The sequence below is a fragment of the Eretmochelys imbricata genome, chromosome 9 (assembly GCF_965152235.1).
Source record: "Eretmochelys imbricata isolate rEreImb1 chromosome 9, rEreImb1.hap1, whole genome shotgun sequence".
Classification (NCBI taxonomy): Eukaryota; Metazoa; Chordata; order Testudines; family Cheloniidae; genus Eretmochelys; species Eretmochelys imbricata.
The window spans coordinates 62,509,144-62,530,755 of NC_135580.1; the positions used below are offsets into that span (position 1 = coordinate 62,509,144).

General features: G+C 44.3%; 1 protein-coding gene and 1 non-coding gene across 4 annotated transcripts; one reads left to right on the forward strand and one right to left on the reverse strand.

The window, feature by feature from the left end:
- Positions 1–1,961: 1,961 nt before the first annotated feature.
- On the reverse strand, positions 1,962–18,837 carry LOC144270136 (ras-related GTP-binding protein A). 3 transcript variants are annotated; one of them, XM_077826389.1, is made up of 10 exons: positions 18,470–18,602; positions 17,564–17,597; positions 14,888–14,987; positions 13,777–13,843; positions 12,718–12,940; positions 9,028–9,123; positions 7,101–7,223; positions 5,786–5,877; positions 4,487–4,602; positions 1,962–2,285 (listed from the first exon to the last, which is right to left on the reverse strand). In XM_077826389.1, the coding sequence occupies exons 2-10, from the start codon at positions 17,588–17,590 to the stop codon at positions 2,272–2,274; spliced, it is 858 nt and encodes a 285-aa protein (XP_077682515.1). In that variant the 5' UTR covers positions 17,591–17,597; positions 18,470–18,602; the 3' UTR covers positions 1,962–2,271. The 3 variants fall into 3 exon arrangements, with proteins under 3 accessions (XP_077682515.1, XP_077682516.1, XP_077682514.1); XM_077826390.1 differs by lacking the exon at positions 1,962–2,285 and adding an exon at positions 2,534–3,077 and having other exon boundaries at positions 18,470–18,837; XM_077826388.1 differs by lacking the exons at positions 1,962–2,285; positions 18,470–18,602 and adding exons at positions 2,534–3,077; positions 18,690–18,765.
- Positions 18,838–20,388: 1,551 nt separating this feature from the next.
- TRNAE-UUC (transfer RNA glutamic acid (anticodon UUC)) lies at positions 20,389–20,460 on the forward strand. Its single transcript has one exon. It is a non-coding gene; the product is annotated as a tRNA-Glu (tRNA).
- The last annotated feature ends 1,152 nt before the right edge of the window (positions 20,461–21,612 follow it).

Sequence of the window (21,612 nt, forward strand, 5' to 3'; positions counted from 1 at the left end):
ATGGTGATTTAAATGCTGTTAGAACAACTCTGTGTGAGGAGCCGATCCGGGTCTGTGAAACACTGCTTCTGTAATAGCTGCTGTTTCGGAATTTCAGCCATCATGTTGCAGGGCCTCACAGATGGCAAAGCTAAACACTGCCCCCTGCCAGCAGCACTTCTACCTCTGACTATAAGGGTGCCAACAGATTTTAAACTAATGGTTGCTATTGGACTAAATGCAGAAATAAATACCATCCAATGTACTGACAGATAGGTAGAGTAATCCAGTAGCAATTCAGCCTTTGGAGCAGCTGGGGGATGACAACATTCAGAAAAGTAAGGAAAAACCACCAGTTTAGTCCACTTTCACCACAGTTTAGTGTGTAACTTGCACCTGTTAAACTGACATAAAAGCCCTTCCAGCTGAAGGATCCATGTCCAGATGCTGCTGCTTTGGCATACCAGTACGAAAAGTGCATGTGTCAGCCACAGGACAGCAGCCAGGGGCCTGCTTGAAAGGACCCTTACTAAGCACAAATACACCTCAGATGACTTACAGTGCCCCAGCTAACACCACTGTGGGTTTCTATCATAACACTTGCCCTGAGAAGTTTACAGAATGCAAAGCTGAGCATTAGGCTTCGCTTCAGGCTCACATTGATCTGTACAGTAAACAGGTATGTGGAATGAGGAAGAGGACCCTTTCAGGGCAGATCACATTCTCAATATTGTTCCGCTTTCACATGCTAGCCACAGCCACATTAAACTTTCCTGCGAGGGAATCAGAGATAAACAGTTTTCAAACTCATCAGAGCTACTTTTCCATTTTTTTAGCATTCATTTTAGTAATCATGGGAAAGTAACAGTGGGGCTTTCTGTTCCCGCAGCCAACTCATCATATTTCATCCTCATAGGTCCAGCATTCAAACATTTCCCCCAACACACAACTCCAACCTGCTCTAACCAGAAGAGAGTACTGTTTAGCTGCGTCAGGGGATGGTGAGATTAAATCTAAGGCAAAACGACAGAGGTCTCAGCCTTCAGAGGAGAATGTTCAGAATTTGTACCTACAGGCCATTTTCTGCTTCCTCAGCAATGTTTGAAGTTTGCAGGAGGAAGGCTCTCAAGTGCAGGGTCAGAACCCTTCTTGCTAATTGTTTGGAGGTTTCATGAGTTGAAGTTCCCTGAACTCAGCCAGCATGTTAGCATAGCAGATAAGCACTGAGTCCACCTGCTTTGTCAGAAGAGCACTGAGGATAGTTCTTGGGTGGAAAAAAAAAAAGCAGGAAGAACTCCACTGATTGAACTTAGAACAGAGATAGTAGTCAATAAAATGGAAAAAGGCGTGGCAATTTCACTGCTTGCTACTAAAAGTAGGGACCAGATTAAGCTGCTAGTGGCTGGTATATCCCACACCAACACTTCACATTCCACGTCCTGCTTCTGTCCTCCATATCCTTCTTCCTGGAAGCACTACATACAACTAAAGCTTCTTGTACTTTTATAGTCCAGTCATAAGTCTCCCAGGTACTCAAATGTCTGACTCTTCAATATACACATGGACAATAGAGAATTCCACTCTTGCTGGGATGCTGGCTTGACAGCTATTTGATTGAAGATTGTGCTAGTCATACAGAATCTTTATGTAAACATGCCTGTTGAGTAGGCTGTTTGGGGCACTAGTATAAAATAATGCAAAGATTTAGAGATGATAAACATTTGGGGGCATCTTATTAGCTTGTGTCAAGCTAAGATACGCACTTCACATTTCAGTGCTCACATCATGAAAAACTTACCGTTTACTAGCTTGACTTTGAGGCAACATTATAGAGTGAGGGATTATATAAGACAAGTGCCACACCTGTTTTAGATTCAATATGTCCTCTTTTTCCTAGAGTAACATCACTGTGTATGCAGAAATAATTGCTCAAAGGAACATCAGCTCATTCAACAACTCTTAGAGGTTATAGATTTTCCTAATTGACAGTGCTTTAGTTTTCCTGCGTTTAATGGAGAATCAAGCACAAGTCCAGTAAAACAAATTAGACCATAATGTAGAGTCACATTGGTGTCTAATATTGTCAGACTGCCTTTTTGAGATCACAGATGACCGACTGCAACATTTTCAGCAGGGCAATGAGATCTGTTATCTCATCTGACTTCTGTACATTTGTCCCTTGCCCTTCTCAGCATCTCTCTGCTCAGGAGGAAGAAAACCTGAATGCAAGGACTACTATCTTGTTAAGTGGGAGTATTACTTTCAGCTCCTTTCATATAACAAGGATGATCTTCATTCTGGCATGCCTAAAATCATAGCAAAACAAAAACAAACAAAAAGATTAAGATGACGAATAAATGGTCATTCTGACTATGACTCTTCTGGATTAAATGAATTTTGACACAGTAGAAACTCTCTCTCAAATGAGGATCTGGTTAAAAAAGGCCCAGGTAATAAGAAAGGAGAAATGCAGCTATGTACCCGTTTGCCTGTCCAATGGCAAAGCTTCACAACATTTTAAAAGGAAAAATAATCACTTCCAGAGCTCTGGGAATCAAAGTCCCTGGTAGCAAAAATTTATTTTCATGACTGAAGACAAGGAGAAATTTATAAATGTATCCTAGCAACTTGCTGATAAAATAGTAATATTCCATCCTTGTGATTTATATGATCACCTGGAATACAGGAAAACATCCATAAAGGCTTCAGTGTGCGTGACTATGGCAACTAGGCTTATCAGGCCAAGTGCAAATCACCTGCCCTTGCATCTTCCCCAACCCCTAGTGTGCCAGGAAGTCTCTCTTAAAGTTCCACTGTGTATCCAGACATCATCCAAATGACTAGTGTCCAATGTTAAAAGGAGAAAAAAATAAAGAAGATTGCGGTGGTAAGCAGCACACTCATTTCAAAGCCCACAAAGACACCCACATTGTTAGATTCTCCTAAAAAAACTGCAGTTCCAACTTTTCTCCCCCAAAGACCATGTGGCTTGGCCAGTGTTCAGCGCATGAGCAGACTGTGCTTTGGTCCATCCACTCTCTCCAGCTTCTCAAAGTGTTTCCTAGCGTTGCGGATGTTGATCAGTGTAGCTGCAGAAGCTAGTGGGAAGAAGGGGCAAGAGAGGAAAAACCAGAAAGGATGTGAGTAATTAGCTCACCAGGAGTTAAAAGCTGCCTGGAAAGGTTAGCTAGGAAGGCTCCCTGTAGTGTAAAACACAGGAGTTTTGGTTCACAGCAGCAGGACTGAAGCCACAAAGCTCTGTGTGGTTTTGGTTCATGTTTCCCCTAAAGCTCCATAGCTACAGGTTTCACCAGGAGTGAAACAAACAAGGCAAGTTGCCACCTTGTTTAGCACTGAAAAGGGAATATTTTACATTGACCAATGTCAGATTTCACTGATCAAACTCTCGAGAGGAAAACTAACATACGGAAACAGGACCTCTCTTCCTAAAGGGCCTAGTGCTTATGAAAAAGTACCACTAATCTAAAAAGTGAGTTCTACCAGGTCTGTTTTGCTACTCCCAGGCCACTGAGGATGTAATATAAGGGGCAGAGCAGGCAAGATTGGGTTGCCCTGCTGGGTGATCCCTGAGTGGTGCTGTCTGAGACCCAAAGGGAGCACCTAGTGAAGGTATACTGTATTGATGCAAGGTTTGTTAACAGGAATTGTGATTATGGAAGGAAGGTGCTTTAGCTTTTTCTTAGCTTCCCATTTGTGAGCTTCCAAAGGATAATGTCACAGCTGGTAGCAAGCCCCCAGTCTGGTAGGATTAAATGCATGGGGCTAACCAAATACAGTAAAGTAGTTTTTAAAAGGTATTTTCTGCTCTCAGGGAATCAGAGCACTAGGCCCATGTGCCGTATGGCTATCTCACTTAAAATCCTCAAATAGCGTAATACAAAAAGCAGTTTCACAGTGCGCAATAGGAAAACATGTTACCAAAGAACATACAAGGGCCTGCACCCTTTGGCTGTAAGCAATGGTAACTTTATCTATCAATTTCTTCTTGAGTTAAAAAGGAAAATGCATCCATAATTGGAGCACTAACAAAGCACAACAATTCACCTAGAAAATGCCCACATTCAAGTTTAGGCCTAAAACTCACAGCCCAGCTGCCAGATTAGATCTGGCAAAGAATATTTACTGTGCGCAGCTTTACTAGAATAGACATGTTAACTGACATTGCCTGAATAAACTCCCACCTCTATTAATCACCATGCTGAGAAACAGCAGAGAAGAACTTGATTTGCAAAGTCTGGTGCTGTTTGCACTGCATGATCAAGCCATCTTTTAACCAATGTTCCCAAACCATGGTGAAGCACACTTAACATGTGTAAGTCCTATCCACAATTCCAGAATTAAACTGTTTTAACTGTCTTAGGGGCTTCACTGATTGTACAGTGTAGGTGGGTACTCATTTATGGTATCAAGAGCCAAATGTAAGTTTAACTAGCTCTTGGTCCCTGTAAAAGCGACACAATAGATGCCTATGCTCTATTAAACTTACGTATGGAAGGATCAGACATGACCACCATCACATATGTATTCGATGTGAAGATGTCAATGAAAGCAGCAAAGTTAGAGTTCCTGACTTCCATGCTCTGGAAAGAAGCAGCCAGCTTACTGTGAGGAGGAAAGAAAAGAGAGTTAACTCCTGTTATGTGACCACTTCAAAAGCAATCACTGTATTTACAAAGCACCTCATACCTAGAGATCACTTTAGTCACATCATGTATTCATAACTGCACAGCTTTCTTTGTAAAATAAGAACTGAGCCAGTAGGTGACACTAGGTTTTTGTTTTTGACAGATACAAAATCTGTGGCTATATTTTTTATTTACTTCATGGTTACAAAACTTGAACACAATTTAAGCAAGGCTCTCTGTTCAGTACTGACTAGCCATGGTGGGTTAGTGTTCTCTTTTTACACTTAATAAAAAACAGCTTTTGCACTGCACAATAGTGACCGACACCTGTTTGAGTTTGCTACACCCCCAACAGTCAGTGTCTCCTGACCAGTGCATGCTGGAACCATTCAGCACAGACTGAAAGTCAACAATAGCAGAATGACTCTGTGGACCAGCAAGAGAAGAGAGTAGTAAACTGAAGACTCTGGAAACAGCCTACTAAAGCACACATGTAGCCATTCAGCTGCTCCTACCCTATTAGTGTTCTAAATCTTCTCAAGTATTAGGGATAGAAGGGCAAAAGTGGAGCAATTTTGGGAAAAAAAACCAAAAACCTATTTCAAAGTTTAACTTTGTCTTAAGTCTTCTGCTTTCCTTTTGTGACTGTTGCTAAATTTGTTTGAGCAAGTGCTTCCTCTCTCAAACCAGCTTTTTGGTTCTTGTGCCCATAACTAAGTGCTTTTCTTTGCAGTGCCTCTAAGTGTCATCAGTAACTGCCATTAGGTCACAAGCTCAGTACTATAACTTCTCTGCAGAACCCAGAAGAAAAAAGGATGGGAGCAAAACTGTTTCAGAACCTCTTTCAATGAACACCCCACTCACCCTCCCAAAAAAGATGAAAGGCATGAAAAACTGAGTCATGATTAAACAGGATACATTCTAATATCTTTCTGAATAAGAATTTCTCTAGTGGCCTATTATCCATAGAACCATAACTCAATTCAAGGCCAGGATGTGCTACAGAGAATTTACAAGGCGTGTCTGGTTGACACAGTTATCATTTATGCCTAGCCAGGGTAGATGGACATCAACACAGCCAAGTCGGGCTGATGGCACTCACCCAGAGTCTAAAGATTTCCAGTTCTTAGTAACGTAAATACACAGATAATTCATCTCACCTGCAGCTCAGCTTGAACTGTTTAATAATATTGCTGATTTTCTCAAATCTGTGGATATCGCGCTGTTCTTTGCACTGATAATGGGAAATAACCTGCAAGGAAAAATCACTAACTCAGCAATCAAAGCAGAAGTTCCCATCCACCAGCACATCTCCTAATGAGTCCTGAGGATCTCCTCTTCCTTGCCCTGCAATTGCCTATGCTTCATCTTGCCCCCACACTGAGACAAGAACAAGCAGAATGTCTTTTAGAAAGCTGTCAAGAATGCACTAAATAGTTTTAAATTTAATTTTTAAAAAAATCTGATTGCATATTCAAACAAACGTGCATGTATCTGGACCCAGCAAATCCTCACACTGCATGCATGTCCAGTACGATTACCAAATACGCATAATGATGTTTTTCAACAGAGTTTCTTCAAGTGTGTCAAACAGATTTCTCCTCGAGGAGGACTAAGTCCATGGCGAAGTTACAAAGATATGAGAGTGCAGAAAAATCCAGAAATTTATATTTTTTGTAAAACAGTCACTTTTAAGCTGTGAGCATGAGAAGCTTCTGTCCCAAAAATAGCTCTTTTCAGGAGTTATGTGAAAATAGGGGTTTATTACAATGCTGTCAATCACGTTGATCATTAATGTCATACTAATTTACAAAACCCCTCAGAAACTAGTACAGCATATTAGAAGATGGCAATTTCAAGAAAGAGATGTGGTTCCCTAAATTTTCCATTAAAAAAAAGGCCAAACCAAAAATTTTGTTTGTTTAAGTGGAAAGTTCCAAACAAAATAACTTTCTACAAAAGTTTTCATTTAGAAAGCACGACATTGTGTCAGGAAGAAAGTTTTGAGGAAAGTTTTCAACCAGCTCTCAGGATTAGGTTTATATTGGATCAGGTACTCAGCAACAGAGGGACCCTGAACGGTTAAAGTACCACCTGGGAGGAAGTGAAAATCTGCACCATAACTCTCCACATGGACACATTTATTCCACACTGAGTGTGCCTTTGTTTGGTTTGGCTTAATCCACATAAATAGCTCTTGTGCATTAAATTCACATCCTACCTTATTTCAGAATAGCTTCCCTGCCTAGGCAAGCCCTTACTCCCTCTGTCATAAAGGCACTGAATGAAAAGTTCTGCAACCTGGAACTTCCACCTAGCATGTGTTATGGTCATCAACCCCACCTGAATCCTTTGCACTCTACAGTGCTTTTCATACAAGGACCCTATGCATTTTATAATCATGAATCTGCCTCCTTAAGGGACAGGGCCAAGGAGCAAATGGACACAGCAAAGAGCAGGGATGGCAGTTCTCACCAGGAAAGTGGCTCTCTCAAACAAAAGAACTTCATCTGCTTCTATAATCTGAGCAAAGTTCCTCAGGTTCATTTCTAGTTGCTGGACATTAGGAATCAGCTGATAGACTATACTGGACCAAGCCTGTCAGAAGACAAAACGTACAGTGAGTGCTATGAGGATTGCATAAGGGTGTCCCCATCCTCCCTCTCTTGTTATGCAAAGTGCTTGTAAGAGTCAGCGAATTCAGGCTACAGTCAATGATAGCAGAGACAGGAGTTATGCAAGCTTCTCCCATCTCTCTGTGCCCACACACTTCAATTATGGTTATGGCCCCCACTGGTGTTCCAGTCCCACACTTTTTCTTGATCAATCTACCAGCCACGTCAAATTGTGACACATGCAAAAATCTTGCAGGGACTAGTCTGATACCATCTATTTGCCAGGTGATGTCTGGACTGAATTTGAACCCATGTTTCCAGAGGAGAAGTATTTGTTTACTGCTCCCAGCTAACGCCTCACAGGTTTCTGTTTTCTTGCTTGGAAATAAGCAGATCTCTGCTGTGTACCCATAGAAGTAACAGCAGAAGGCTCTGAACCTTCTGAACCATTAACTCAGGGACCGATCCCCAGAGATGACAAGCGCTCAATTACAGTTGGCTCCAGTGGAGTTACAGGTGCTCAGCACATCTCAGGATCAGGCCCTCAGTCTGTAAGGGCTTCACCTCACTGCCTATGCCAAGCATAGTATACAGACAGTGATTTGCTTGTGTATTAGAATTCCAACATACAAGCAAATTGGGCAAAACCAAAGCTTTTTTATATTTAATTGGCATTTCTCTGGTGCTCAAGGGAACAGTTGAGGTTTCACCTTGTCTGAAGGCAGAAGGTCCAAAATATTCATTTTCAATACAGAGCTCTTATGGGACTGTACCTAGAATGATGCAGTTCTGCCTCTGGGCACTTCAATATGAAGCATAAACAAGAGCATCCACAATGACTGACCGGCTGGCTGCAGGGATCCATTTAAGAAGAAAGGTTAGCCAATCTGTACCTAGTTGGCTCTCAAAAGGGAAATGTGCTAAATGCCTACAGTATGGGACCAGTGTACACACTAAAGACACAGAAAAACTAATTTCAGGAGGGTGCAGCCTGGATCAGCTTCATTCAGGCTGATCCCACATACTGTAGGCTGGGGCATTCTTTGTACTCATGGATAGATTTTAGAAGGTGCCCAGCTTCACCTCCCACTGAAGTCAAAGGGACTGCCAGAAGATCAACTCCTATGAACGTCAGTCTATCAAGAAGGCTAATGGGCTCTCACTACCTTTGCCCATTGAGATGGTTGTGGCACATTTGTAGAACCATAATTTTCTCTCAATCTGATCCATTTAACATCCATGACCCCAACATCTGGAGGGAGATCTTAATAGGTAACTGGGAAGCATGAAGGTAAGGAAAGTTTAGGCTAGATATCAAGATAAGCTTCCAGACTATGAAGTAGTCTCCCAGGCAGATGTGTGGAAGCCCAAACACTTGAGTCATTGACTACTTGACAATGTCCTAGAAAACAGAACATGGAAACAATTCTGCACTGGCTGAACACATTATTGTATTAAGTGGGGTGGAGGGTCCTTCTAAATGAATTGGGCAGAGAGTATGTGGGCAGTATTAACAGGAAGATACAGGACTATGAACCATAATACTGATGGGAGAAAGGAAAGGTGGATTTATTTTATGAAGCCAGCAATTTAACTGCGATCAGCCCCACCACTTGAACAGCCAAAATGGAACCACTTGTTTCAGAAAACATTTAGAAGTTAAAGGGTTAGGGGAGTCCAGTCAAGCTATGGAACTCTGCAGCAACTGACAATGCAGCTTACACAACAGTAGAGCAGGAGGAAGATGAAGGGAAATCCCACCCATGAAGAGAAGCAGCCATTCAAACCTTATAAAGTGTTTCATCCCAGATGGACGTTCTAAAGCATGCACACTCCAGGGGGCGGGACAGTCGCCTCAGGTCTTCCTCCCTCTCTTTAAAAATCTGGAAGACAGAAGTTTGATATTTTTAGATCAGTGATACTCAGACCTCAGTCGTTCAGGAGCCAAATCAGCAATTAACATTACCCAAAAGAGCAACAGTAGTGTTAATTCATGGTTTCATTTACTATTTTTATATACATAATTTTTTTCTTCATTATTTTGACTAAGTATTATTTTATCAACAATTGGTTAATAACATAGTGAAAGCATCCTGATTGGTTAATAGCTTACATTGGTTAATAATTAATATCACACTGTGTTTTAATATTATATGCTGCAAAGAGCCACAAAAGACACAATGAAGAGCCACTTGCAGCTCCCGAGCCTCAGTCTGAGCACCACTGTCCTAGATGAACACATACATTCCTGTTTTTTGGTGAATGCTTCTGCTGTGGTTATTTTACCACATTTATAGTGAGAACTTTGCATTTCAAAACAGAACTCAAGGGCGCACAATATTTTCCAATGCCAGAGCAGCTGAGGATGCCGCAGACCAGAATAGAGGTGCACTAGCAGAGCTGTCTGAGGGATCCATGACTGGAAGAACAGGGGGCTGCAGATCAAAACTGAGTTACATCAGCAGAGCTGGGTGGGACCTCAGGACTGGAAAATTGTGTGTGCTACAGGTTAGGAACCAGGTGAATTGGCAGAGCTGCGCAGGAGAAGTGTGCACAATTGCTGCTTGTACATGCCTGGCTCCGGCAATAATCATTAGTCATGTTATATTTCATGAGTTCCAAATTTACTCATAGATAGGGCCCTACCCTATTGTGAAAAACACTGTGAAATTTAAGGTTTAAATATCTGAAACTGTGAAATTCAAGGTTTTAAAAATGCTATGACTGTGAAATTTGTGAAAATGGACCGTGAATTTGGTAGAGCCCTACTCATAGACTTACAAATGTGAACAAGGACTTAATAGGCATTCAGGTTAAAAGAGAATGGGAGAAAACCCTTACAATGAAGTGTGCTGCATTAAGTAAGCTGCCATGGGTTAAGTAGTCACTGCATAACCCCACTGTCCCACACCTTACTCTGCTCTTACAGGTTATGGTTTAAAAATAGCTGAGATGGGTCAAAATAAGACTTTCTAAGATATCAGAACTTAAGAAATCATTACAAAAGCAAGGTAAACAGCTAGCAGTGAGCCCCCTGGTGTGGAAAAAGTAAATTATTCATAGTAAATTCACTGGCAAAATCCAGACTGTCTGTTCCACCCACATCTATGAGGCAGGAAGTCTCAGAAGTGGACATTAGGAATGAACAGGGATAGGGAAAAAATCATTTCTATCCCAGCCCAGTGTGTTAACAACATACTGAAGATCAACAGCATTTTGATTTCTTTGAGGTTTCTCCTCTTTTTCTCTGATATTCCAATCCACAAGAGACCCCCCAACCTTAAGACTTTTGAGATTCGTATGCTTAAGAAGGCCCCAACCTGAAAGCTGACCCATGTCACAGGGTTTATATTCCTGATTTCCACAAGCTATTTTTAATCTGTTTTCAGGAACGTGAAAGCAGGGAACATCCAGAAACCTCCTGATCGACTACGTAACCCAATACACACAAGAGATCAAGGTCCACAATTTGGCACTACTTTCAAGTCAGGTCAACAGTTAGGCCCAAGCAAACAGACAGAATCCCTGACTCAAAGGAGACTAGTAGACACCTCAAAGCAGTTCCTACTAGAGGGGCTGCAATGCTTGCAAGTTGTGTCACTGCACTATTTCACCCCCCATGCCTTTCCTTATTTCAGAGAATGGTTAGAATTCATATGCAGTTGGTTGGTGTGGATACTGATGTTAATAATTATTGGACAGCAAACTGAAATATCAAGCATCACAGTCCTATGGAACCAGCTTTCATTTAACTTATGCAGAGTCCAGGACATTCCTGACCCCTTGCTGGGGAGGATGGAAGGTAACATTCAAACAAGCTCCAGAAGGAAAATGCTTTAAGTTACAGCCAGGTCGAGCTAGAGTGACAAAATGAGGCTCAGAACACTAGCTAGTATCTGCTGATTTGTGAGCCAATTTGTTTCATTGAAGAAGTTTGTCTACCCAGGGAAGACCAGCCTGTGGCTTCACCCACGTGGCCAACTTGCTCTTCTCTGAGCCCTTCGTTGCACATCTGGACAGAGACGTATCAAGCTGGAAGTGACAAAGAGTTCAGTGCGTTGAGTACGCTAGACCAGCGTTTCTCAAACTGGGGTCTGCCAGGGGGTCCACGGACCCTGCTGACCAGCTCCTCCCCCTCCCATCCCAGTGCTTCCTGTGCACCAGGGAACAACTGTTCCCGGCGTGCAGGAGGCATTGGGAGGGGAGTGGGAGGAATCATGTCCGGGGCTACTGACCCCACTGATCAACTCCTCCCCCTCCCTCCCTAAACTCCTCCTGCTCCTCCCCAGCGTGCAGGAGGTGCTGGGAGGGAGGGTGAGGAGGGGAATGGGGGCACTTGGGGGAGGTGGCAGAAAGAGGCATAGAAGAGGAGGGGCAAGGGTAGAGTGGGGGCAGGAAGAGGTGGGATGGGGGTGGGGATGGGGCCTGGGGCTGAGCTGCAGGCTTAGGGGTCAGTGGCAAAAATTTTAAACCAAAACGGGGGTCCTCAGGTTACTAAAGTTTGAGAACTGCTGCACTAGACCAAAGAAGTGATCTCCAGGTCTGAACCAGGTTGATGATCAACCGCAGAGCTAGGGGTGTGCATGTGTCATAAAGAAATGTATCTAACCCAAAAAGTTAAATTTCTCATCTAACACCAGGAGTTGGGTATAGCTTTCTCACTGAAAGATTACCATGGCCCAGATTGAAGACAGAGTGCAGCATGCAACAGCTCCCACTGAGAACAATGGGGAATCTCACTCCTGTCCTAGGAATAACAGGAGCTGCTGGGCACTTTGGAACTCCATCCTTAAGTGTCTCCGCAGGTTTTGCGCCGAGTGCTGGAAATACTTGGCTGTACTTCAGCCAGCCCATACGTCTGAGCAAGAAGGCAGGTCAGACTCAATGCCAGTTCATAGTCCATGGCCCCTTTGCTTACAACTGTCAGTCTCTGTGTTGGCTAGTGCCAACTGTGATGTGGACATCTGTCCACTAGGATTGAGATTGAGACTTCCCCAATTTACAACACAGGCTAAACAGCTGACACGTGGTAACTATTTTTATTCAATACGCAGCTGAGCTGGATTTGAACCAGCAGCATAATGGTAATAGAGTTGATCACCTAAACCTTTGAAGTACAACAGGGAGGTTACACCTTTTGAGTTTTTCTTTGTGCCACCTATCCCAAAAATTGGTAACGATGCTAAAACTGACACCATAAAGGAGAAGATTACAGGTAATTTGGCATGGAGAGTCTCTTCTCTATGTAGGTCATTAGACAGTCATTATACAAAATGGGCCAGCAGTAGCATGGAGACTACAGGTTTGGAGGTTGGGAGCAACTCAACTTTTCAGAGATTTTCCCCACACACAAACCTGAAAAAAACTTTCTGGAGAAAGTGCGGGTGTGACTACGTTTAAAGTGAAAGATGGAAACAACATTATGCGCGCTCTCTGTTACAGAGTCCACACTGATAAGGCAATGCTTAGCTCCTTACCAGATCACGCTGGTCCTCCTGCACTAGATCCATCTTGTGCACTAGGCAGAAGATCTTGGCATCAGGAGAGTTCTGCAGGATAGCCTCCAGACACGACTGGTAGTAGTGCATGTCCTTCTCCAGCTCGCGACTCTCCACGTCGAAGACATAGATCAGGACTTCCACATTGCGGAAGATGTTGTCCCGCTGGCTGGTGAAGTAGTTCTCCATGAAGGTGTCTTGTCTGAGAAGGGGCATAGCAGCAAGGCAAAGGGACTCCAGTTAGATCAATCAGACCAGCTTCGTTTACCCATTTGTCTGCATTGCCAAGAAAGTCTATTATGTATGAGGACTGAGCTATCAATACAGCAACTGTAGAAACTGAAGTCCTCTACTTAGGCACAGAACAGGTACAGTATGGGCGGTGTAAGCTTACTCTTTCAAGTGAGCCCCATCCTTGCCCCACTTGAGTATATCAACTTTTTATAGGAAACCAAGTCCATTCATCAGAAGGCTGTTCAGCCTTTATGCCTTTCCCATCTCTGCTGAGTGCCAACGAGAGGGCTTCTTCTATGGACAGCTACCCATCAGGAACCACAGTGCCACCCCCAATTCATTTAACAAAAGCTAGTGGGCCAACACTACCAGTCTGGTCCTATCTGAAGCAATGACCCCAAAACAAAAAGTACTAGAATCCATTTCCAACAACAATTCTGCAGCCCTAGATGTAGCTCATCTATTTTGCAAGGCTCAGAGACATTGTTTTGACAGGATAAAGAAGCAGTGAGGGAAGGGAGAGGCAGTTTACTCCCCATCCCATGGAGAGGTTACTTTGGGCTCCATGATCATCAAGTCAGCACCTTTCACCCCACCCCCAAGTCTGAGTTTATGATGTGGTTTATTAATTATATGGTACCATCTACAGTTCTATAAGCCTTCATCAACAGTTCACTTAATACACAGAAAGCATTCCTATCCCACTGTAGCTAAAAGGACAGCCTCCTAATGTATCAGATCACCATCCTAGTTGCCACAGCCACCTCCATGGGTTTCACAAGCAAAAGAACAGACAACACCTACCCTCCACAGTCCCACAGGTTCAGCACCAGGTTTCCCAGAAATCGAACATGGGAGTGCTCCACGTCAACTGGAAAGAGACAAGAGAAGTCTAATAACTGTTCTTATGTTGTCCCTGTAAAATTGGGACATCTGGTAACCCCAGTGTGGGGCGAACACCTTAACACAGAGACCAAACACTCAGGCTCCGTAATCTGATACCACATGTACATGAAACACAGATCAACTGAAAAGGGGAACTACTGGAAAGTTACCATCCAACACAGTTGAAAATGTGATTTATGGTGACTCTTTGAAGCCCAGAGCTGTAAGTGTGGAATTCCAGCTACTCAGCTTTACTAGGTATATTCTGCCATGGATGAATATAGAATCATAGAAATGTAGGGCTGGAAGGGATCTCATGATGTCATTAAGTCCAGCCTGCTGTGCTGTGGCAGGACTAAGTAAACTTAGACCATCCCTGATAGATGTTTATCCAACATGTTTTTAAAAACTTCCAATTATGGGGTCTCCCTTGGAAACCTATTCCAGAGCTTAACTACCCTTATATTTAGAAACCTTTTCCTAATATCTGTCCTAAATCTCCCTTGCTGCAGATTAAGACCCCATGTCCTACCTTCAATGGATATGGAGTATTGCGTATTGCAGAATCATCTACGCAGAGGTCTTTCTGCTAAGACCACTGAGCCCCACTCTCTAGCAAGTTTATTACTGCCCAAAATCATTGTGTTGGCATAGAGAAGTCAGGTCTTCTCTGGAGGGTTCATCAGCAATTCTGAACACTTCTTCGTGGGAAGGCAGGGTCAGTGGAAAAGCATTAGCTTCAGAACTCTATTTGCATCAACATTTAAAGTCACCTTCTGGCCCACAGCTTAAAGGAGAGGGATCAGTCCACCTCACCCACATCCAAGGTACTTTGGCTCAGATTTTCAGCCAGACCCCTCATGGAGGGGCCCAGCAGACAAAAGAGACAACCTATTACTCCATCCACAGAGGAAAGGGGAGAGTCTCAGTGGGTAACTGCCTTGCATCTCTGTGCAGATGGTCTTAAACGTTAACTCAAGTTCAAGAGCACAGGCATCAATAAGGAGTCAATAAGAGACCAAGATCTTACTTGTGGCACCAAGGCGCCGTGTGTCTCTGGCGATGTAGTTTGCAAAGATAATGGATCTCATGCTGGTCTTTCCAGACCCACTTTTACCCATCAACAGCACCTGGTAAGGAAAGGCAAGAGAGAAGAGTTCAACTACAGTGAACACTGGCTTCTCCATGGCTCTTTAATGCCTAAATACTAATGGTGTAAAGACAAAAGGTTTTAGTAGCCCCATGCACAGAGGACTTGACCTGTGCATATCGTGATTTGGATGCCTCAAAAAAGGCTAGCAAACAAAAGTCTTAAACCTGAATGACTGGAAGACGTGTTCTTAATTCCTTGATATTCATGGTCAATTAACAAGCATTACACACTATAAAACTCTCACTGTCACTTTACATGCCTTCCATTTACTCAACACACAGAAGGACCATTCCTCTTCTCCTTGGCTTTTGCTTTCTTCCTTCCCCATAGTCAGATCACTCTCAGGGAGCTGCATACCCTGTCCCTAGTATTGATTGTATAGTTTCCTAAAATCCAGAAGAAAAGTTACTGTGGTTCTTGAAGCTTATTCATTCTTCTCATCTTGACCCCCATGCCAATAAAATACAATCACAATGCATGAATGTGTCACAGAGAAAGTCAACCTGAGATCATTTCTGCTACACACATTGAGAAGGCACTCTGCAGAGTTCACAGCTGGATTTCAGACATCCAGTGAAGAGCTACATTTATTTTTGAAGTAGTTTTTAATCTTTCACTTCCCCAGCCTCCACACATGTTCTCCAAACACACTGGCACTTAAGATGAAAGCTTGCTCTTCCTGATTCATCAGAGAACAAGGATTTGATGAGCCAAAAACATTTAATCCCAAACATTTTAAAAAAAGCACTTGACCATTCCATGTCCTCTGCCCTCCTCCCCTCACCACTCTTCTTATGTTTTGTACAGTCCACCTCACAATACAAGAATCAGATTCTCCTCCCTGACTGTGAAATGAAATCCACATCTGGCTTTTAGATGTGAACATGCTAGAAGGCAGAAAGAAGTTTAAAAGCAGACGGACCAGTATAATTTGACTACCCAGTACTGCTACACAGGAGGCACAGATGCAATCCCAACCTCTTGCTTCCCAGGTCAGCAGGCCATGAAAGAGCAGGAGACATTGTGATTAGGTTTTTGGTTTTTTGTGGGAGAAATAATTTGAATGGCTCAGTAGCAACCCTAAATGATTTTATAGCAGCAGGGATTGGCTCACACTATCAAAAGAATCATTAGCCAAGTTCCAGTCCCAAAACAAAGTTCTGCCTTTGGAAACACCTCTGAAATCCTATTATAGACAGCAGGGTTTAAAAAAAAAAAAAGATGCAACGCTACGCTGAAGCTGTCCTACAGAACCTTAGCCTGGCAATAGAGTATGAGTCAGGAAGATACCCGCTTGATTCTCAGATCCCAGAGTTTACAGATCTCAGAGCATGGTTTACAACTAGAAAACAAATTTCAGACTTAACCAATTGACATGGAATCCCACCTTGCTATTTTTAGTCACTTTTCTGAGAAGAATCACATTTATAGGCTAACTAGTTCCCTTCCAAAAGCAGCTCACCACATCATTAAGGTACAGACTAGTTGAAGTGCTCCCACAGCATAACAGAGTTCAGGATAACAGGTTTTGGTGGACTTTGCAGCAGAAGAATGGCAACATACTCTTCTTCAAAGACGCAGACAGGCCCTGTAATGTGTCTCAGACTCTTTGAAGTTAACCCCCAAGTATAGTGTTCTCTAGTGATTGCATATAAGAGGCCAAAAGAAGGAGAGATATCTGATCTTGCTTCACAACAAAATTGGTGAAGAAATGTCTGCATGAGCGTCAGCCTGTTGTAATAGTTAGACATAGCGCTATCCAATTTAAAATCAAATCTAAATTCAAAGGTGTGAGATTCCACCACCAATTCCTCTGGCTTTTCAAAGGGACTAGACCCCAATATGGGGGAAGAGGAGAAATCTGATCCAAGTAAAACATACAAGAGTAGTCACATTCTTTAGTCAGCAATCTTAGGCATTTCTAATACAGTTATCACTGTAATATCTACACTCCTAATTCTGAGTAGAGGAGCTATATTTCCATCATTGGCTTCCAATCACTATTGAAGACAACCAAACTTCCCTCTCCAGATAAGATATCACTTGAACCCCTCAATGCAAATATAACCTTCCAAAGCACATTTCTCTGACAGAGATCAGGAGTGTTTCATTACATACATACATATAAACTAGAGCATAACACATTTTCTCCCCTTAACACTAAATTTTTACTTAAGTATTTGCCATGAGTGAGGTGTATTCAATTAGTGGTTACTATGGCAGGTTCCACTTTGCACAAGCCCAGCTGCTCTGATTATCAAAATATTTGAGAAATACTAATTTTCAAGTCCTATCATGTTAAGTGAAGGACACAGCAGCTATCACTACCGCAGGATGCGAAAGAGGTCTTTGAGTATTAATGGTCACTTGACAATCATGAAGATCATACCATGAGACTAGTGCAAGCACTCACACCAAATGGGCTTCCACACCAGAAGGTATCTGATGAGCCCTTTGGGATCTCAAAGGTATTTTGCTAGTTTCAAAGGGAAACTTGATCAGCATTTGCCAATGTAGGTAGCAAAAACAGAGAGTGTGTAATCCAATTCTTACCTTTTTCTTCATGGCTGTGCTTGGCATCACCCACCTACAGATTTAAGACAAAGACAAGCATCCCTGTTACACTGCTGTACTTTCCTCTGCTCCAGTTAACAACTTCATCACAACCCAGATAACAGGGCGAGTTACAGAAGGCACTTTACAACTTTTGTCTCAGGCAAAAGAGCTGAAGGAATCTTTAGGAAAAACATCCTATCATAAAGAGATCCTTAAAACACCCTTGCTTACACCTCTCTTAACTATGTAGTTAAATTAGACATAAGAGAAATTCAGTGTGTGGTGGAAAATGACAGGACACCCTCCACCAGCATGTCAAACTCCTAATACCCACACACTCTCTCTCTCTCCATTCCCCTGCAGCACTGTCAATTAGCAACACTTCTATTCCCACATTTAAATTAACCCCCACATTACTGTTCCACATAGTACCCATTCTCTAAACCCCAACAGTAAGCAGTTCCAACCAAACGCACAAATCCCCATGACCCTTCCCGTTCACCATTCGTCACTCATGTACACACTAACCACCCCAAGGCAAACTAGTCACATGCTCCCACATACCCTAATATCCCCCATTATCCTCTAACCACCCCACAAACTCTGACATTATACCCGAAACAAATTAATCTTTAGCCCTATACAAACCCCCTAGTTACACCCTACACAGTGTTCCCCGCACCCCAGGTTATTACACAGCCATTCACATACTGAGCCCTGCCCATCGCAACTCCCCCTTCATGTCAGTGATCCTGCTCTACCCCGTGCCTTTTAAACCCAGATACTCATACCCCCCCTCACCCCAGCCAGCCACACTGACCCCCTCACAGTCACTGCATCCCCACAGCAACCCCAGACCCCCTCCCCCCAGACCCTGCTGCCCCGGCCCCTCGCCCCCGTTACCTCTGGCTCTGAGCGCGGCGCCGCCTGGGCCGACCCCGCGGTGGGGCGGGGGGTCCCTGCTCTGCGCCCCAGGCCGCCTCCCTGCCGAGCGGGGGCTGTGCGAGCGCAGCGGGTCGGGGGGGGTCTCTCCCGGCCCGCGCCCAGCGGGGGGTCCTGGGGGCAGGGCTCGGCGCGCAGAGAGAGACAATCCCCCCGCTAGGCCCCGAGGCCTCGGCCTTGCCTGAGCCAGCCGCCCGGCGGGGTCTCTCCTCCTTCGGATGCGGCCCCCGGGACACCCCCTGCGCCCCTGGCTCACGAGACTCGGGACTAGGCTGCCTCAGCCGGTCACGTGAACAGCCGCCCAGCCCTCTCCTCCCCCGCCCGTCAGGTGACTGAAGGCGGAAGGGCGAGAACTGCCGCAGGGCCGCGAAGGGTGGGTGAAGCCAGGGCGGCCATCTTGCGTAGGGGCAAATTGCCCATAAGTGAGGCACTGCTTCAGTAGCCGGCATGATCACTGGCAGCCTGGCCCGGAGGACTGGGGGGCACCACCAAGCCCGCTGTTGTCAATGGGGGTCATGGGTGCTCAGCACCTTGCAAGTCTGGGCTCAAGTGTATGACTGCAGAGAGCCTGGGGTGCATGTAGGATACAGACTTGGGCCCTGTCTGCCTGACTGGGGTACCTGTGGTGTTCTGTGTGTAGGATGCAGAGTCAAGCCCCATCTATATGACTGTGTATATGGTGCAGGATTGGGCCCCAATGTTTGATTGGGGATATCTGGGGTGTGGCATATGCAGTGGATATTGTGTCCTGAGGGATTCATGTATGGGGTGCAGCATCAGGTCACATGTATAATTAGCATGTATGGGTTGTAGCTGATGGGGTACAGGATTGGGCCCCGTGGGAATGATTGGAACATGCATGGAATAAATAGCGCATGGAGTGAAGGGTTGGGCATTGTGTGTATGATTGGTGCATGCACCTGGTGCTGTATGATCAGTTCCCAGGGGTATAATTGGTGCATTTGTGGGGGCATAGTGTGTTATGTGCAGGATCCAGTTCCATGTTCATGACTGACACCTGCTTAGGGCATAGAAGCAAGTCCCACACCTATGATTGGCACATGTACAAAGTGCAGAATTAGGCTCAGAGTGTAGGATTTGCACATATGGGACATCAGGCCTCAGGTGTAGGATCGTTGTGGGAGAGGGGAGCATTGCAGAATCAGGGCCCAAGTATACATATTAGAGATGGGCCTTAGCTGCAAAGTTTGGATCCAAATTTTCCCAAGATTTTGTTTGGATACAGGATTTGTCTCAGCCATTAAACAAACATTTCCAAACATTAGCACCATTTGGGGGTATTTGGCTCCAAGATTTTGATTTGGCCCATGATAGAGACTGGACCAGTCCGGTTGCAAAATTTGGATCCAAGTTTATGGGTGTCTCACTCCAGGACTTTAGTTCACACCCAACCTGGGAGCATATTGATTATTCCATCCAATACCACAGATAATGCAATGTAACCTATGGCTGGGGTGAATACAGGCCTATGTAGAACCATGCTTGTTATAATCCCATATGGGCATGTCTAGATGATGTGCATTAGGGCAAGTCAAACTGGTTAGACATGGTTTGTGCATGCACACTGCAGGAATGTTGCAGGTTTGCATTTACCAAAAACTCAGTATTATTCAAGAGGCATCTATTTTCCCCATCTGATCACTTTTCCTCAGTTTAGATACAGAGGACAATTTTACCTGGGGTGATATGATTAGTCCTAATGCCTATCGCCACTGTAAGGGAGTGCTACAGTCATATCATAGGCTTGTTTGCTAGAGCCAAAGGCAAGTAGAAAGGGACCGAACAGATCAGTAAGTAGGACAAATGAAACAGCAGAGAACAACTATGAGAGAGGCGGACAGAGGAGTTCGTTCACCGCCTCCCATATGGTCTAGCGGTTAGGATTCCTGGTTTTCACCCAGGCGGCCCGGGTTCGACTCCCGGTATGGGAAGTTTCACTTTTTCCCCCTCATAATTACATAGTTTACAAATTAAATTATGTTTAGTCGGGTACACTAAACCCCGCCAACAAATACTCCGCTTTTTAAAGGGCGAACCATGGTGCTTTAAACAGGTAAAACCCGCGCAACATGGGCTTGGAAACAAGGCGCATAGCTGAGACGCTGGCGGCACGTGGCCACTAGATGGCGCCTCGGTCCATGCCGGAGGCTAGCTGCGTAGCCCGAGCCTCGCCAGGGACCTTCCGGAGCGCAGCTGGGCACAGGCTGTGTTACCGCTCCCTGCTGTTTCTTATTTGCTGGAATAGGAAGGGACTCTTCAGCGCTCTGGCTTTGCAACCTGAGATGCAGGTAATACCAAATACCTTCGCTGATTTCCTCTTAGTACCGGTGGATTTGGGATAAATTATTTTAGTTTATTTGGCAAACCGCCCATACTGGATTTAAGGAAACCAGCTCGGGTAGATTTGGGGTGCTTTCCTCCTCCTTGGTACAGCTCCCCCAGGAGAGATATTGGCAGGGATCAGGAGACCAGTTCCCAACTTTTCCCCAGCTGCAGAAATCCATCCCAGGTCGAGGTGCTGCATCTGGAAATACTGGCTGCTTTCACCTGACCTCCGGCACAGATTGTGTTTGAAAGCAGAAACAGTTTATCATCCCTGTCTTCTTTGGATCCATGCAGAACCTCCACTATAGCTCCTTGCAGTAGTGCCCAGGAGGAGCCAAGGTCAAGGAAGAGAACCTCGGTGTGCTAGGCGCTGTACAGATACAGAACCAAAAGGCGGTTTCTCTCGCCCCGCCAAGGGTTTAAAATCTACATACATAAAGAAGAATCCATAGTAAAATACATACATAAACAAAAAGGAAGAATCTTGGCCATCCACAGGGCAGATGTCCTTCCGAGCTGTGAACACTGCTCTACTGCCTGAGCTCCTGCATCACTGACAATGGAGAGAGAGCATTTCAGCCCTTTCTATTTCTTGACTTTTAAATGCAACAATACTTAGCACTTCTTTACATTTGTTGAGTGCTTCACAGACACTTAGGTCTGGTCTACACACAGGTTTTGTACTGATTTATTGGTGTAGGCTCGGGGTGTGATTTTATACCAGTAGAGTTATACTAGTACAACCCCTAGTGTGGATA